The following is a 17,169-nucleotide window of genomic DNA, read 5'->3' on the forward strand; positions in this document are numbered from 1 at the left end:
ACTAAAGAGATCCTTATCCTGCCCCTCCATCTTCCGTCGCCGTTGCCCATACCAATGGCCTCAAATTTGTTCATTGTCCAATCACGTAATAGCGGGTATGCAAAGGCGGCAGAAGCGTACAGCGCGGACTCAAGCCGACATGTGCCCGTTTAGCTTACCTGATTAGCATGCGCGAACACCGCCCAACGATGGGGAGGGACGGAGGAGATGTTGCCCACTTCCCCAGCTGGGTGTCTTGTTTTTCCCGCTGCAGACTTGTCCAGAGCGGCGTTTTTGCAGTGGGCCGAAGGATCTGATCCCAGAGTGGGGGGTTCCTTCCATCCCGGCCAGCGGGGGTCCCGTTCCGGTGCCGGATATCGGAGCCGACCCGATATGGTACATGGGCACCTGCCGAGATGCTGTCGTACATGTGCCACCGTCTCGCCTTTCTGTATAACTTTCCATCCCGCTGAATCTTTGCATCAATTTTGGCCTACCAACCTTTCTCAATCGCGTACGGAGAGCTGCCGAAATCGATGTCGCACAGATCGAAGTCTATCACTGGCAAGATTGAGAACCACTCGGGAGTTTCCTGGGCAGCACTCTGCAGGCTGCCAGGGACCGGACTAATGTGCCACATAGATATTGTATATGCGACTTTCCGCCGATCGAATCACCGACTTTTGCATTGCATCTATCATGTCTGGTTCTGCTTGTCTCGTTTACTTGGACCCGGGCGGGAATGAACCTTGAAGCCGAAGCCGATGATTCGATCAATGGAGCCGAAGCCGAACTTTTGGGAATCTAGCTTCCCAGGGGTTCGTATCCCTGATCAAACGGCTGAATGCATGCAATATTTGACCTCGTTTAGGCATTTGACCGTTTTTTCTGTTGGGACCACAATGTTCGGACTTGCACGAGACTATGAACAAAACCAAAGATCAAATGTAGTCTGAGAGGAGCGTGCACGCTGAAAAATGGTGTTCGATATGCTGCGAGCCTTCGCGGCTTTTCAACCGAGTCCTGAATGAGGTACCTATGGTTTTTCTCCCTCCATCTCGGAATCGTAATCATATACCGAAACAGGATAGTCCCTTTGCGACCCATTCTTCCTGATTAGCTTCATATTGAGCATTTGCAAGAACAACCTGTCATTAGCGTCTCCATCGTAGTCGTCTGTCCAGATAGAATTGTAGTTCTCCCACTGTCTGTTGTTGTGCTCGTAACGCGGATGGTTGGAAAAGTAGCTGAGCTGTTCTGCGCGAAAGATCTCAAGATCAGGGCAGTTCGTCCTCAGATGCGCAAATACGTCTTCCCAGTTGCCCCCATCCCAGTGGATCTTGACGTCGTCAAAGTTGACTCGGCGGATCGCTGAATCCTGTGACGATAACGGGACAGCTGACAATAATTGCAGAAGTGAGCGAACGTTTGTCCATATCCGGCGAAGCGAGAGGTCGCGCAGATTTTTGGATCCAAATCGTGGATTCTTCCACTGTTGAAGGTCCAAGTTGAGATAATGCGTCGCCTCGATGCCGAGTGCCTCAAGTTTGGGGCAAGATGCCACCAAGGCCCAGAGTGCGTCCTGATGTTCTCTGTTGGGATAGGTTGCCTGCACATTACTCGGCGCAACCGATCCCAGGATAGTCGTCCTATCGCCGTCGTTATTTTCCTCTTCTATCTTGGTGTATTGTGCGCTTCCGCTCGGTCCAGTCTCGTCGACGATGACCAAACGTAGCTTCCTAAGGCGATCCCGGGCATCTTGAGAGAGGCCACCAGCTAATTGTCCAATATGCCACGTCGAAGGCACCGCAAAGCTGAGGTCCATCAAGTGTTGGAATCCCGGACTGGTCAGACCATATTTCACTGTTGCTAAAATCTCATCTACGCCTTGCATATCGTAACAATTTGCCATGAGATCGTGTTTGCTATGGGCCGCAGGGAACTCAATACTGAAGCGCTCTATGTGTTTGACAGTGTCAAACAAGCGTCGAAGAAGCGCGTGTTCCTTGTTCTTCCCGTAATGGAGCTCATGTCTAGAGCGTGTCGGGTCCGAGGTCCACCAATCTGTCGTCCTAAGTTTGTCGACATAGGAGTGTAAGATGATGTAGTCGTCGTCGACATCCTGACCCTCGAACCTGCATCAGTCTTGGGTCAGTCGTTCGTTCTTGTATAGGCAGTAAATTCAAGTAGGCTTGTTGGCGTTCTACAAAACCGAGGAGTGCTTAGGACATGGTGGTGGACGAGTAAATCTTACATCTCAAAGTCGTACGAGTAAAGCCGAGAAAAAGTTCGTAGTCCATCGAGATCGTGGAGATTGAGGTTTCTGATCCAACTACATGGACCGCCATCAGACCCGTCAGAGACTTGCAGAAGTTTCTCGAGGCGATTCCGATCATCAAAGGGTACACTCCACCAATCGTGCTTCTGCAGCATTCTGATGACGGAGGAGTTCCATTGGCGCGAGACCAAGCGCAAGTTCCAAAAGCCGCATCCGATGGGGGGTAATTCGCCCCGGTTAAATCCCATCAAGATGCCAGAATCGTGGCGCGTGCCAACAGGAAGCCGCGCAGATTGTGACGTGAAAAACCTCCAGTCATCTAGAGAGTAGACGCCCCGGACTCTTGGCAGCGGCTGGTAGACCATCAACCCATCCAGTACCTATCGAAGGCGCATGATTAGCCGACCGCACACAATCGCAAGAGATTCAACGAACCTGGTCGAGTATTTCGGGAGGCAGTTCCATGATGCCCGAGATGGATCGTGACTAGCTTACCGAAGTGCGGAAACCCGATCACGATGAAGGCAGTGCCACATCTTACGTGGTCGTTTGGGGTGTTGAGTTGTAGTTGCTGTGCCTCAGGGAGGAAAGTAGCGCAGGCCGCCATCAGAAGTCGGGCTTAGCGCAAGATACAGGAACAGGCCGCTGTAGGATTAGTCATACGCCCTGCAGGGAGCACCTGCCATCAACCATTCTCTCCGGAATGGAATTTATGCACAACATCGATCTTTTCTACTCCATGACCACTTCTATTCCGAATTCATTCTGGCAGGCTGTGAAACTTCTTGTGCCGTTTTACAACTGAGTAACATAACGTTCTCTTTGAACCATGTCGGTGAAAAATCCCAGTCACTATAGAATTGGCAGAGGCCGAGGGGACGTACTCCAGTCTAAATACCCACTGGGTGACTGACTGATCACCGCTCCCAACGTAAGCGCGAGGGGTGTTGAGTGAGCAGACGTCCCAAGAAGAGTGTGCATATGTGCTTAGATTACTCACGACTAATACACATTGCCACCGGTGCAACAGAACCTCCGACCGACTCAAGCCTTGAATCATGCTCAATGCCATTCACAGATTAAAGAGCCCCTCAAACTTTTCAATTCCACCTGTTTCTGTATACAAAACACCAACCGGGGTTTAAGACTGCTGACTCGCAGACTTGCAAGATTACTAGAAGTACTTGGCGTGAAGAGTGACTATCACGTAAAGGGATAAGACATGGTAACTGGGGAATTTGAAACGGAGTTGAGTTCACTATTCGAGAGTGAATTCAGCCTCAGGGTGCGCAAGTGAGACTATTGGCGCTGCAGCGTGTAAATTAAGGGTACACCTAGGCAATGGCAACCGTCAATGTCAGACTATCAAGTTATCAATACCCTTGGCGTCCTTTACCATTGCCAGTATATCACCCTCCAAATTTCAATAGTAGTTCTCACCACGGCCGCTCATAACACACTACAAATAACTCTATCCAATATGAAAGCTACCGCCATTGCCCTCCACCTTTCCAGTAGTCAAGCTTCCGCTGAAGTCGCCAGAGTACCTTGGACTGCCAACAGCCCCTAGGCATTGAGGAGTATGTTTGACCCTGGTAAGATATTTTCAATAAAGAATAATGTAGACTGACGACTTGGCACAGAACGGCAATTGTAACGGCGACGATACCTTGGCGTGTGGTCAGCGTTGTGGCCAGGTTGGTTTCCAGGCTCTGTTAGACAAGTTAAAGAACGATTCACTAATACACTGCAGTGCATCGACGAGAATGAGTAACGTGGCTATGCTGGATCTTGGTTCGTGCTCATCTTCTCCGAGATCATTTTTAGTTTTTCCGCTCACATTATCAGGCGTTCATCTGACAACAAATGCGACTGCTGTTGCTACTAGAATCTATAAAACTCTTCATGCTCTGAGACCGTTCGATCAAATCTTGCCGATGGCTACACGCCTTTTCCCAGCAGCCAAAATAGAGTATTACCGATCATTTTATATATGTAAATCACCAACAACATGACAATATGTGTACATGAATAGAGAGAAAACTTGACATTGGAGTCTAATTGATATGATCTGTATTATTCTTCACATTTGCCACGTCAAGAAATAAGCATTTCCGGAAAGAAAAGATTTTTTTCCTTCTCGTTCTTGGACTTCAAATTCGAGACGTTATTTTCTAACCTGATACAGAAACTCTCCTGGAAGATAAATGTTAGACTTTGGGGGTTGTCATGGGATCTCAAGCTGGAAATATCATGTGGTTGCCTTAGGTACCTCGTGCTGACGGTCACAGTCAGGGGACGCCCGGCATAAGGGATCCACTATACCCGGGTCATGCGCTTAGTCATCGCATCTAGAATCTGCGAACCGATCTCAACCGATGCCAAGTTTTGCCGTCTTGAATCTCATCCAGGATATTTCACTTGTAGGGGACGATGAAAAGCAGTATACAATGACACGACGTCTCGATGACGGCACAACGACTTACGACCCGTTTACAGGCGTCCTACCTGTCCTACCGCCTGATGCCCAGCTTCCGGACAAGAATCCGCGCAGCAACGCTGCAACCGCAGCATCGGCCGCCGGCGTGCGCGCCTTGAGCGCCCAGGCCATTGCATTCTACTTCCGCGCTCCCGTCAAGGCCTTCTTTCGCACCCGCGTCGACTATCTCGCGTACGCGCGGAGTGTGCACCAGGCCCAGATCGAGCTGCTCGCCCAGGCCGCCGCGAAGGAGCCCTCGACCAAGCTGAAAGCGACGCTGAATCAGGCATGGTTCTATCTGCGGGGCACGACGCCGGGCGTGCTCACGTCGGCGGTGAAGCAGCACGGCTGGAGCGTGCTCCCGAATCAAGTCTTGCCGCCGCTCATCGCGAACGTGGGCGTCGGAGCCGTGCTGTATACCAGCTACCTCACTATCCTTGGCAACTTGCATGAGGAGAGCGGCAGAGCGACAAAGACTGTCTACCCACCACCACACCCGACGCAAACCTTCACCGCGGGACTTCTCGCCGGAAGTCTCCAGAGTTTTATCGCGGCACCTTTAGATGCCATCCAGGCACGGTATGATCACCGCGACCTCATGCCAACGGAGGGCGGGAAGCCTAGAAGCATGTGGGCCTTCAGTGCCGAGAAGCTGAGGGAGATTGGTGTGCGTGGCATCTTTGCGGGATGGGGTCTTTCTCTCATGAAGGACAGTTTCGGCGCGGCCGTCTTCTTCAGCGTTTTCGAATACGTCAAGGCTCAAGGATACTACCGTTTCGTCTCGTGGTACTACGGCGGCCTTGAAGAGCACATTGTAGACTTCATGGCCCAAAAGCGACCTGCGAATAATGGCAAACCGGACGATGACAACAAACAGCCTCTTATCATTCGACCGCACTATGCCATAGAGCCTATCTTCTTGCTCCTCGGAGGACTCAGCGCATCCTTTGCCCAACAAGTCGTTCTTCATCCCTTGACTCATGTGCAAGTGGAGCACTGGGATCGCCTCGAGGAACTCGACGCCAAGGCAGCGAAACTGAGGGAAACCAAGGGAGCCGACCAGACACAACGTAGAGACGGATGGAAGATGGCGAGGGCCTATTATCGGGCTTACAAAGAGACCTGGTCAGAATGCTGCGCAGAGGCCGCAAAGGAAGGGTTAGGTGTGAGGAAATGGCTATGGCGCGGTTTCTGGTGGAACACCATCCGCCAAGTTCCTAGCACAAGCGCTGGACTGATAATTTTTGAACTGGTGCGACGAAAGTACGGTCTCGGCAGCGAAGAGGTTCGCATCATGGGAGACGGGTACGATATATTACTAAACTAGAGCATTTGGCACGCGCGCAGGCGTTCGGAGGTTGAATTTCTGGGATACTCGACTCCCCGCTAAGCATTTGTACAAATTCCTTAAAGAGACTTGTTTTTCCATCACGGACCGGTGGTACGATACGAAGTTGCAGCTGTGGCTTGTATGTGGCAGGACTCTACAATGGCTGGCTGGTTTGCGGCACCTTCGGGTAAGTATTTCCTGCACCTCCAACGTCGTGCGGTGATAGAGCAATGAGCTTTCACATTGGATGCAAAAACCTGGGGAAGTGGAGAAGACATGTTCATTTGATAATCACCGATGACGTCGGGGCGCCATGCGGCTCAGGAAACTTTGTCTAGTATCTCTCCCCTCTTTATCGCCCTAAAGTTGTCTCATAGTCTGTAAATCCACTATACTCAGGTTCATCAACAAATCGACGAAATGGCCAACATTCCAAAATCAGACAATGTCGTGCGCGTCAAGCTTGTCGATACGACAACTGCCATGGTCGGTGTGGCCGAGTCCTTCGTTCAGCCAGTCGTGAAGGGGCATGAAGTCATCAATTTTTGCTCGCTAGCGTTCCTCCTCGAACACGAGAAACTCGGAAAGAAGGCAATGTTCGATCTTGGTGTCCGAAAAGATTACTGGAACTTGCCCAAGGGCGCCCAACAAGGAGTGCTGGGGCCAGATAGCGTAATCTTTGGCATGAGTGTACCAAAGGGCATTGATGAGGTGTTGGCGGATGGAGGAGTAGATCCAAAGTTAATTGGTAGGAGCCCTTTTCTCTGAAATGGATTTTAGGAACATGCTCTCATAGACGACCGTACAGATTACTGCATCTGGTCTCACGCCCACTTTGACCACCGCGGAGACGTGTCCGTCTTTCCCAAATCAACAACCCTGGTAACAGGACCTGGATATTTCTCGTCCAAAGGAAGACCCGGGGGAAGGGATGATCCACAGGCAGCAGCAGAATTTGAAGGCCGGCCTCTCGAGGAAGCTAACTTCGACAAAGGTCTGATGGTGGGCAAGTTCAAAGCCCAAGACTTCTTTGGTGACGGGTCCTTCTACCTTCTTGAGGCTCCGGGTCATCAGCCAGAGCACATATGCGGTCTCGCCCGGACGACGCCATCCTCATCCCCTGAGGGAGCCACATTCGTCTTCCTGGGCGGTGACATCTGCCATTTTGCAGGTGTCTTCCGGCCGTCCGAAGAGACCCCGCTCCCGGATGGAATCCCCGCCTCGGCCATTGCATTGCGCAGAGATTGGGCGTCCAAGGCCATGTGCCCATGCTCCCACTTTACTCCCCACCATCCTAATGCGTCAGACGAGAAATTGGCGTCGATCACGCCCTGGTATGAGCTACCTCGTGGAGGTAAACACCCCGTCTATACCGACATTGACCTGGCTACCGAGTCGGTTGCAAAAATGCGTGAGCTGGATATCAAGGACAATGTCATGGTCTGCATCGCGCACGACGCAAGTCTACTGGACGTGTTGCCAGTATTCAACAAGCAGCCGGACAGGGACATCAATGACTGGAAGACGAATGGATGGAAGGCGACGACGTATTGGAGTTGGCTGAATGAGGTGGCGGTGGACGGTAAGACGCCGCATGAGCCGGTGGTGGAAGGCTTTTGGAGGGACGGCAAGAAGTGGGACTACGCGGGACACTTGGAAACTCTCAAATGAGGCTGTATGATTCCGTAGCTAAACGAAGTAAGTAGCGTGGGAAGGAAAGTCTTGTGATGGAATGAATAAATACGATGATGCTATCTGATGGAGAAAAGAAAGTGAACCCAGAAGAAGTGAACAGACAAGGCAGAATCCCGAAGCCTGAACAAGGAAATGAAGAAACAGCTTCTCTACTCGCATTAATGAACGTAAAGCCGCTCCAGATGCGTAAAGTAGTTACGAAGCCTCAAAACGATAGACTATTCCTCGGCTATTCACTCTCTTCTGCCTTCTTTGCTTGTGAAGCGACGTATTCAAATGCACTCATATCGGGCTCGCACGTAGTCCCGATCTCAGGCATCTTGCCATTCTGGAAATATTCACGAACGATATTGTCCACGCAACTCGAGGGGTGGTTGGTATATCCATGCTGAAAGACATGTTAGCATTGATATTCGCGGAGAAAGTGACCTGGAGTACTTACACCAACACCATGATGAATAACAGCCCGACTATTTCGGAACCGCGCAGAAACCTCCCACGCCGTGTTCTCAGGGGTGACTGGGTCCCAGTGCCCATTGATGATGAGGGCTGGGAAGCTAGTCCTGACGTTCCTCAAAGCGTTGAGGTCGATTTTCTCAGCGGCATCGAATCGCCAGCGAGAGCATGGCATGCGCAGTCTGGCGCTGGCGTCGCCGAAAGAACTGCCCTCCCAATGGGTCCGGTAGATGGAGTACAGATCATCGACGTTTTCAACGCGGAAAGACGAGTCCGCGCAGGCGATGCCCCAGACGCCAAAGGTGCCGCCTTCGTTCCATTCGGACGGCAGTGCATTAACTGCAGAGGCAATGGCGCGGGTCCAGTTGCCTGTCAAGGCGGCGTGGACTCTTGCGACGGCTAGAGGGTATTGCAGCGGCTTGTATAGCTCTGTCAACAGGGATATCTTGAAGAGGGACACGAGATCGTCTTTCTCGTTGGCGGTGTCATTCTTGTCGTTGATCTGCTCCTCGAGAAGGGTTTCGAGTGCCTTCATCAGGCTGTCCCCGGTAGTATCAGCGCCGGTGAAGTTAGCCAGTACGCAGACCTCAGGACCGGCCTCGACGCACTCGTCAAAGAGGTGGTGCAAAGCGCGCTCCGTGTCTCTTTGGCCGGTTTTCCACGTGGTATCGGCATAGTCGTCGGCGATGAGGTTGCTGTCCAAGACAAGACGTCCAACGCGATCAGGGAACATGGAGGCGAAGACTTGCCCGAGAACGGTACCGTATGAGACGCCCCAGTAGTTCACCTTAGGGCCTTGGCCGAGGGCGTCGGCGATCGAAATCATGTCTCTAGCCACGAAAGGCGTACCAACGAAGCGGCCGTACTTGGCATAGTCTCTGAAGCAGGCATCGGCTGTGACTTTCCAGGATTCCCAGTCTACCGTCTTGATGCTGTTCCAGATATCGCCCTTGGGGAGCGTCTCAAAATCACGTCGGGTAACGGAAGTCTCAGCCGCTGTCACGTTGCAGACGTATGGAATGGTTTTGCCAGTGCCTCTGAGAACGTGTCAGTCGCAAACATAATGAAGGCAGGGTGCTAAAATGGCACGATACCCACCGAGGATCGAATCCAATAATGTCGTAATTTCCTCCGACAATGCTACAACCAATGGCTGGGGTTAGCAAATGAGAAGCAATCGTGCTAACGATGACCTACTCTCGCAATTTGAGCCCCAGAGCAGCAACCGACTCGACGCCAGAGCCTCCTGGTCCGCCGGGGTTCCACAACATACTCCCCATGTAGGGTTCTTTGTTTGCGCTGGCCTTAATCAATTGAAGCTGGATGGTTTCGCCCGAGCTGAGGCTGGTGTAATCCAATGGAACCTCGAGTTTGGCGCACTGAAATTTCTCCGCCATAGCGTCAAAAACAGCGTTGCCAGCCTCCCCAAAATCCAAATCACACTCTGCCCATTGGATGGATGACTGGTTTGATGGCGCCGAAGAATTATGGTTGTCTCTCCGTAGGGCGAGGTGGGCTTCAGTCGGTACCATCAGGGCACTGGCTGAGCCCAGAAACAGATGGCCGATCAGGGTACTTTGTAATTTCATGATGACTGATTTAAGACTTGAAATGATGTTCTGTGATGTGTGAGTATTCAGAAGATATGATCGAAATCTGTGGCACCGGCTTGCAGACTTATATGTGCGACGAAGTGTGAGATGGATGTTATGGATAGTGACGGGATCAGCTTGAAGTGACTAGAGGATATTGATTGCCTGGATAGTGACTATCAATTCGAGAAAACAAGCAAGAAACAAGGTTCTAATTTCGAGGATCGAGGCTATGCGGCTGACCCGTCGACTCATCAGCTTAATTCGTCAAATCATAGCAACATCTTATTCCATCATGTCGGAACTGGCGCCTTGGCGACGAAAGCTGAGCCCGACTGAGCCCACAGAGGACGTCCAAAGTCTCAATTTGGCAAACGAATTGCATGCGCAGTGAGCTCACATGCCGCCCCAAATGCGCATCCAGCCCTGCTTGTCTCAGACTACAAGGGACAGCTTCGAACCTCATTGGGAAGATTGAGTGTTGTTAGGGAACTGTCAGCAATCTTGGCAGGATCTACGTAATTGCTCTGCTGGGCTTTTACCCTTTTGGGGAAAAAGAAGTAGATAGGTACAAAACAGTAAGCGGGACGTTTGCTTAGCGGCTGGCGGGGTAAACCAACACCCGATGATCAACATGAACTTAGGGCAGACAAGTTTCCTCTTAATACATGAAAAGGAAGCCTAGTGTCTTATACTTGCCATAATACGGCCTTGGCGATGCATCATGACATTGTTGAACAAATTTCAACTATACCTAGCCATGAGGCTCAAAATTTTGGCCCTTTCAAAAGGCGTCTTCATCGTAATCAGCTCTGCCTCACATTCTCAGAACTCCAGCAGTAGGTTGATCTGAGGCACTAAAATTCGGACTCAATATTATCTCATTCAAGGAGCAGTATCAGTCAACGTAAAGATGGCCAAACGTAGTTGAGATTTTCTTTGAACTAACGGCAAGATATTGAGACCCAGTTAGAGTCCACCACTATGGAAATTCCCCTACTGTTCCCGTGAGCCGGAAAGAAGTTCTTGCCTAATACCACTCGCCTATGTTGAGTTGGTGATGGTTGCCTAGGGACTCTGGCCAGAAAGGGCATCTTCGCCCATATTTTGATCATCGTCACTGCTGCTGTCAGACTCATCCCCTTCTCCATCAACAATGTCGTCATCCTCGTCATTGAGAACATCCTCCATCATCTCCGTGTCGGGATCTTCAGGAGGCTCATTTTGAGCTTGTTGCTCATAAGAGACGGCTAGCGAGGGCTCTTTGGCTCGTAAGTCTCGCCCATGCTTTGGCGAGCCCGACAGCCACCAAAGCTTGATGCGTTGAAGGCTTCCACTCAGAAGCTTGGAGACAGATTCCTTCATGTACATGCCGTCCAGACAAAACAGCTCCAAAATAGCCAGAATGAGAACCACCTTCCACCACATTGAAGTCCAGAAAGAGGCTGGCCAGATGAAAACCATCGTGAGTGCCTCTGCCACAGCAGCAAAATGCCAACGATTGGGATAGATATGATTCCAGAGAACCCGAGTGTCGTTTACGAAAAGCTCTATCGAACTTGGCAAGACACACGTTCGCCAGTGCCTAGCAAGCTCGCCATGATCGAAATCTTGTCTTGAGTCGGTGAACCGAACTCTATGCCGCAGCCTATGTTCCCACATCGGCAACAGCCTGCCTTGGGAATCCCACGGCTCCTGTTCACAGAATTTTGTCCATCTGCTCCAAACCTCTAGAGCGATTTCATCGCTCACTTCGAAATATTCCCTGTGCTTCTTTCCGCAGCCGCAAGCCCATGATCGACAAAAATTGATCAACTCGGCGTGGACCAGCTTTTCGGCAAAGCTGTTCCAGGAAAATTTCGCTGCCGGTGCATTTTCATGTTCAAAGAACTCTGGATGTTTGCACTGGTATTGAATGTCTTTGCCACGCTTTTCTGGGAGAAATTTGGTGACGCCGATTTTAAGCAGGCGTTGGCTGATTTCTCGTGGCTTGGTGACCTGGACATAGAGGAAACCCGCAGACTTTGCCTTAGGGCCGGCCTTGATCATGTATTCAAGTTTGCGGTCAATTTGGGGTCCGCTGAGCTTCTTCGCTTGCGTTGAAGGTGGCTCGCTTGCACTTCGATCCCGTACGACAGGCCGTTGATTTCGTCTTTGAATTTCAGAGGTTAGGCTGGGGGAAGTGTGGGAAGTGTGAAAAGCTGGCTTAGCCCGGGTTACTTCGCCAAGGTCGTCAGAATTTGGCCCGAGGTTGTCAGATCTCTCGATGTGGGGAGGTTTTGCTGATTTCAACGACATTGCAGATGTCGACCTGTTTCTGGGGACGCTTTTCTTTGACGGGGTGTCCAACTCAGATTCATCAGGCCTCCCAAAAGTTGGAGTCCAACCAGGACTGGCGATTTGATCCCAAGAAGGAACATTGACTGACGCTCGGCGTGGTAGCTGATCGGGCGTCATCTCCGTTATGGCCGGCGCCAAAGGGGAAGAAGCTGTGCTCGGCTGCGCTGCCTTCACGGGCCTAGCCCTGCGCTTTGTGACCTTAAGTTCCGGAGAATTCTGCATCGTAGGAGTATTTAAACTGGTTGATGGGTGAAATCTTGTGAAGAGAAATCTGAACTAATCCAGTGAAGGCAACTAGGGAAGTAATCGATGAGCAGGTGTTGTGGAAGCCCGTATCAATGAATCTTAGACCTCTCAGTGGTATAAATACTAAATATTATTAGGTTCAGCACAATTTTGGGAAAGGTTCCGGGAAGCAATTTTCTTTTTACGACGTTAAGCTGTAAGCGCCCTTGTTGGTTGCGGAAGCTGCGCCTCCCTGAGCCAGTGAGGTCTGTCTGAGCATCCTTGCTCATGCATCGGGAGCTTCCAGATCAGGTCCAACGAGGCAGAATCTTGTACCCAGAGGAGGCTTCAGTGCGGGTTTCCAGCCAAAACGCGACCAACTTCGTGGCATTGCTGCAGAGTGCCATCGTGTGTGTGGGGTCCTTGAGTACAATTAGGAGCTGCAATGGCTTTTTCATTGCTTGTGTTGCACAGAAGCCACCTACCTTGGCTAGACGGGTTCATATGCGAAGATGATTCGAGCATCAAGAAATATGCCTTAATGACAGGCGGTTTTAGATGTACGACTCGCTATCTAGTACAACGGACATTAGCATCGGAGCTCGACATCCCGGTGGTGTCTATACCATAGCCATTGTGTGAAATCATACAAATCTGGTGGTGACGAAAATCAAAATGTTCGGTTGATTCTGCGGAAGACAAAGAGGAGGTTGTATGATTGAGCTGGCGACCGACTCGAATGTGATGTTATCCGAGATGCTCGCATCGGCCTACCTGGCTCGCGGGTCGAATTGGACTTTCAACCCGGCACTCCGCTAAATTCGAAGTGTTGGGTAAAAGAAACAGCCCCAGAGCAGCTTCGAAACGAAAGACCATGATTTTCGTCTCATGAGCAATGTTATGCGTGAAGGTCCTTTGAAAATGATTATCCCAAGACCGGTCTGTCGAAAGCATTGGTTGGCCTTCACCAAGCCTATAAGCCGATAGCTAGTCCGGGGGTTCCAGTTTTAATCGGCGAGACGGAGTGCTCCAGCAGCATCCGGGCCGGCCTAGCCGGGAGACACTACGCTTCGGTCGTCTCGCTTTTGGCTCAGACAGAAGCTTTCAAGACCTCTCTGAATAAATCAGCTGAGATATCACTCTAAATGTAGCCAGTTTGACTTTTGAAAAACAAGGTTGGGACCTCTTATATTTGTTGTTATCTTGATTCTTCGCAATGCCGAACATGACATCCGATTCTTCACGTGACGCAGCGATGGTGAAATCGCTTCTGAGGATGGCGACAGATGGCGAATACATCCGATCAACCCAGTTTCCTACCAAAACCCCTCTTAACGTGTGATAGATGACAAATGAATCTGACTTGACTCGATTGCGAAGTTCATTTCCTTCTGGACTTTTGTGCTTTAAATACTTTTGTACACCGTAAATCTGCTTGTGAGACTGCTTTGACTGACAAGCGGATCTAGCCATTCTTCGCAGTTTGTTGGTCTGAGCTTTTAGACGCACTGTCATAATGGGAGGCGAACGTAAGATCAAGTCTGTAGCCATTATTGGGGCAGGCGCTGCAGGTAAGTACCTCTTGAGCCGCACATGGCAGCTTTCCGGATGCAAAGATGCAAGCCACCGAGAGATCATCTGCTGCGAATGCTTAATCGATGATAGTGGCTAATTTATCTCCGATATGGACTAGGTGCTGTTACCGCTGCAGCTTTCAAAGCGGAAGACTACTTTGAAAGAATCCAGGTATTCGAAAGAAGAGAGTCCGCGGGCGGAACATGGTATTAGTTCCCCTTTGATTCTTATCTTCAACATTAGGCTAACTGTATCTTCTAGGATCTACGATCCAAGCCCATCAGAGCTACCTCCGCTTCAGCCTGGGAGCCTCCCGCCCGATGTCGATCCCGCAGTGGAGATCCCGGGCGAGCTTCCCCAGGTCAAGCCCCATAGTCAACGAGAACGCTACTCACAGACTCCGATCTATCACTCTTTGACGTAAGGATCGCTGAAACTCCACATGTCATGCGAAAGAGCGATGCTAATGATATTGTAAAGTACCAATGTTCCTGACATTGCAATGTCATTTTCGGATTCCAGGTTCGCTTATGGCCCCTTTGCGCCGCATTGGATTCCACGACAATACATTGAAAACTACTTTTCCCTGCACAAAACCGATTCGATCCTGGTGCTTAATACCACAGTTGAGGATGTGACAAGAATTCCGGCCAAAGACAGGCCTGAGCAGTGGAGATTGACTCTGCGCAAGTTCGACGCTGCGCGTAACGTCGATGTGTGGTGGCAAGAGGTGTTTGATGCCGTTGTTTTCGCTAATGGCCACTACTCGGTACCCTATGTGAGTATAACTATTTATGAATCCCGAATTCGAGTAGCTGATTTGCCTTTAGGTTCCTCACGTTAAGGGTTTAGACGAGTACATCAAGAAATTCCCAGGCCGCGTCGTACATTCCAAAACCTATCGCATCCCACAACCTTACACGGGAAAGAAAATCATCACCATTGGAAACTCTGCATCTGGCCATGACGTGACAGAGGAACTGGTGCAGACAGTCCGTACTCCGGTTTATCAATCCCGGAGGTCCAAGTCACGCTGGGATGGCGACGAACCGCCTCCAGGCATCGCCTGGAAGCCTATTATTAAAGAATTCCGCCTCGACGGGCGTGTAATCTTCGAAGACGACTCATATCTTGACGACGTTGATCACATCATCTACTGTACTGGCTATAAACCCTCGTACCCCTTTTGGAACTCGGAAGCGAATGGCGGAAGGGCCCTATACAATTACAAAAGTGGAAAGCTGATCAAGACATTCTGGCACACCTTCTTCCAGGACTTCCAGACGTTGGGGATTGTTGGTATACCAAGAGTTCTTACGTTCAGGAGTTTTGAGTATCAGGCCATCGCATTGGCAAGAGTGTTTTCTGGAAGAGAGTCTGTTGCATTGCCGCCCGTTGAGGAACAAGAGCGATGGGAGAGGGAGAGGGAAGAGCTTGTCAAGAAGGAAGGAAGAAAGTTCCACGACATTGCCTGGGAAACTGGCGAGACGTTTGAGTGGCTCAACTGGTTGTTCCGTGTCGCCGGTCTTCCGACGCTCAGGGGCAAGGGGCGGACGCCGCCTGTACTTTCTGAAGAGCTGATTTGGGCGGTCGAGCACTTGAGGAAGTATCCCGAGCCCGGGAACCCGGATGATGATGATGATGATGAGAATCAGCGGAAACACAAAGGAGCGCAGAGTCTGGGTCTTCACGAGCAAAGTCATGAACAAGACGAGCAGGGTCATAAGGGAAAGTGGAAGCTGGCTCAGAGGCCAAAGAAGGACCTACTGGAGTTTATTTAGGCTGGTTTGGTAAGATGTTAGATTTACCGACGATAGAAGAAGATTTATCGATACAGTGACGATGCTAGAGATGCAAATCTGAGACTTGCGCAGCTGGGCAATGCGGCAGACGGGATAACGCGGGATAGACCTCTCACTTTGTGCGGGATATCGGGGTAGTGCGGGGTGTGGGTTCATCCCCCGGTTGCGGATCGATTCAGCGCCATCGGCCATTTCCACCAACTTAAGCTCGGATATGACCCCTCAATTTGTTCCATAGCTCTACCGAACACGGATGCTGAATTATTCCTTGTGAAACGGGGAGAGATATTAGTATTATTCTATCCCATGCTTTTCTGCACTCTTGATCTTTAAACCTTCACCTATTTCCGACGTTCTCCTGCAACCCCTAGAGCAAAGATGTCATCCGAAAATAGCAAAAATCTGCGCGCCGAACTATTTGAGACTGGTCTAAAGAACCGACGCGAAGTCGTTGGAGAGGGCTATGTCGAGACCGCGATGCGCAATGGCTCTAGCGAGTTTGCTTTTGCTCAACAAGAGCTGATTACGGAGTGAGAATCCCAATATACACCAATTGATTGTAGTTCAACCTAAGATCCATCGAAATAGGTGGGCTTGGGGAAACGTATGGTCGCGTCCTGGCCTGGAACGCAAGCAGCGAAGCTTGCTGAGTAAGTCAATTCGAATTGAGCCGTGCCGCAATTGTGCATGACATGCATATAGGTAGTGTGCCCTCGAGCTAACACCTACACCAGACATCGGCATGCTCATTGCTCTGAAGAGCTGGGCTGAATTTGGAATCCATATCCGAGGGGCGATTAGAAACGGGCTGACAGAGCTTGAAATCCGCGAGGCGATTCTTCACGCAACGGTTTATTGTGGTGCACCAGCGGGTGTCCAGGCTATGAAGGTTGCCGACGAAGTCATCAAAGACATGATCGAGAAGGGGGAGCACCAAAGGCAGTTGTCAGAAGTCTCACCGAACTACAAGAAACCCGAGTAGATCACAAATCAAACTTTACAATCTCGACACGGCGTACCAAGATGGGAATTTATATCATTCAACTGCCTAAGGGTATCGGACTAATAGGCGTAGTGGGACTTAAAGACCACAGCTCATCGAGTTCGACCAACATGGCATCGGCAACAGCAAATTGCTTTTTGACTTCGAGGAGACACTCAGTCACGGCCTGACGCTGGGAATATTCTCGGGACCTTGCCCCTGCTACTCTTAGTGGGAAAAGGTGCAGAAGCGGCGATAGAGTAGAGGATCGAAGCGCTTCCCTGGTTGTCTGCAAGATGTCTTCCACATGCTTCATTATCTCATCTCGGCTTAGCACTGGTACCGCAACGGTCATTGCTTGCCAGTGATGTAGGTCGTAGTCATAGTTTCCAGAGAGATATATGCTTGTTGCCGAGTAGTAGCTCATGGCGAGAAG

General features: G+C 50.5%; 6 protein-coding genes across 6 annotated transcripts; 4 read left to right on the top strand and 2 right to left on the bottom strand.

The window, feature by feature from the left end:
- Positions 1-4,635: 4,635 nt before the first annotated feature.
- N0V96_006029 (uncharacterized protein) lies at positions 4,636-6,063 on the top strand (the record flags this gene model as incomplete). Its single annotated transcript, XM_053193905.1, has 1 exon — positions 4,636-6,063. One exon carries the CDS (start codon positions 4,636-4,638, stop codon positions 6,061-6,063), a length of 1,428 nt encoding a protein of 475 aa, XP_053048481.1.
- Positions 6,064-6,486: 423 nt separating this feature from the next.
- N0V96_006030 (uncharacterized protein) lies at positions 6,487-7,737 on the top strand (the record flags this gene model as incomplete). Its single annotated transcript, XM_053193906.1, has 2 exons — positions 6,487-6,814; positions 6,875-7,737. The coding sequence occupies 2 exons, from the start codon at positions 6,487-6,489 to the stop codon at positions 7,735-7,737; spliced, it is 1,191 nt and encodes a 396-aa protein (XP_053048482.1).
- A 253-nt stretch (positions 7,738-7,990) lies between these two features.
- On the bottom strand, positions 7,991-9,497 carry N0V96_006031 (uncharacterized protein; the record flags this gene model as incomplete). Its single annotated transcript, XM_065757559.1, has 4 exons — positions 7,991-8,149; positions 8,204-9,254; positions 9,316-9,357; positions 9,415-9,497. The coding sequence occupies 4 exons, from the start codon at positions 9,495-9,497 to the stop codon at positions 7,991-7,993; spliced, it is 1,335 nt and encodes a 444-aa protein (XP_065613902.1).
- Positions 9,498-10,877: 1,380 nt separating this feature from the next.
- On the bottom strand, positions 10,878-11,237 carry N0V96_006032 (uncharacterized protein; the record flags this gene model as incomplete). Its single annotated transcript, XM_053193908.2, has 1 exon — positions 10,878-11,237. One exon carries the CDS (start codon positions 11,235-11,237, stop codon positions 10,878-10,880), a length of 360 nt encoding a protein of 119 aa, XP_053048484.2.
- Positions 11,238-13,890: 2,653 nt separating this feature from the next.
- Positions 13,891-15,730, top strand: N0V96_006033 (uncharacterized protein; the record flags this gene model as incomplete). The annotated part of the gene is made up of 5 exons (XM_065757560.1): positions 13,891-13,945; positions 14,068-14,155; positions 14,211-14,369; positions 14,430-14,727; positions 14,780-15,730. 5 exons carry the CDS (start codon positions 13,891-13,893, stop codon positions 15,728-15,730), a joined length of 1,551 nt encoding a protein of 516 aa, XP_065613903.1.
- Positions 15,731-16,129: 399 nt separating this feature from the next.
- Positions 16,130-16,733, top strand: N0V96_006034 (uncharacterized protein; the record flags this gene model as incomplete). Its single annotated transcript, XM_065757561.1, has 2 exons — positions 16,130-16,281; positions 16,553-16,733. 2 exons carry the CDS (start codon positions 16,130-16,132, stop codon positions 16,731-16,733), a joined length of 333 nt encoding a protein of 110 aa, XP_065613904.1.
- Between the last annotated feature and the right edge of the window lie 436 nt (positions 16,734-17,169).

The sequence above is a fragment of the Colletotrichum fioriniae genome, assembly GCF_027942845.1.
Source record: "Colletotrichum fioriniae strain IMI 355084 chromosome Unknown scaffold_6, whole genome shotgun sequence".
Classification (NCBI taxonomy): Eukaryota; Fungi; Ascomycota; class Sordariomycetes; order Glomerellales; family Glomerellaceae; genus Colletotrichum; species Colletotrichum fioriniae.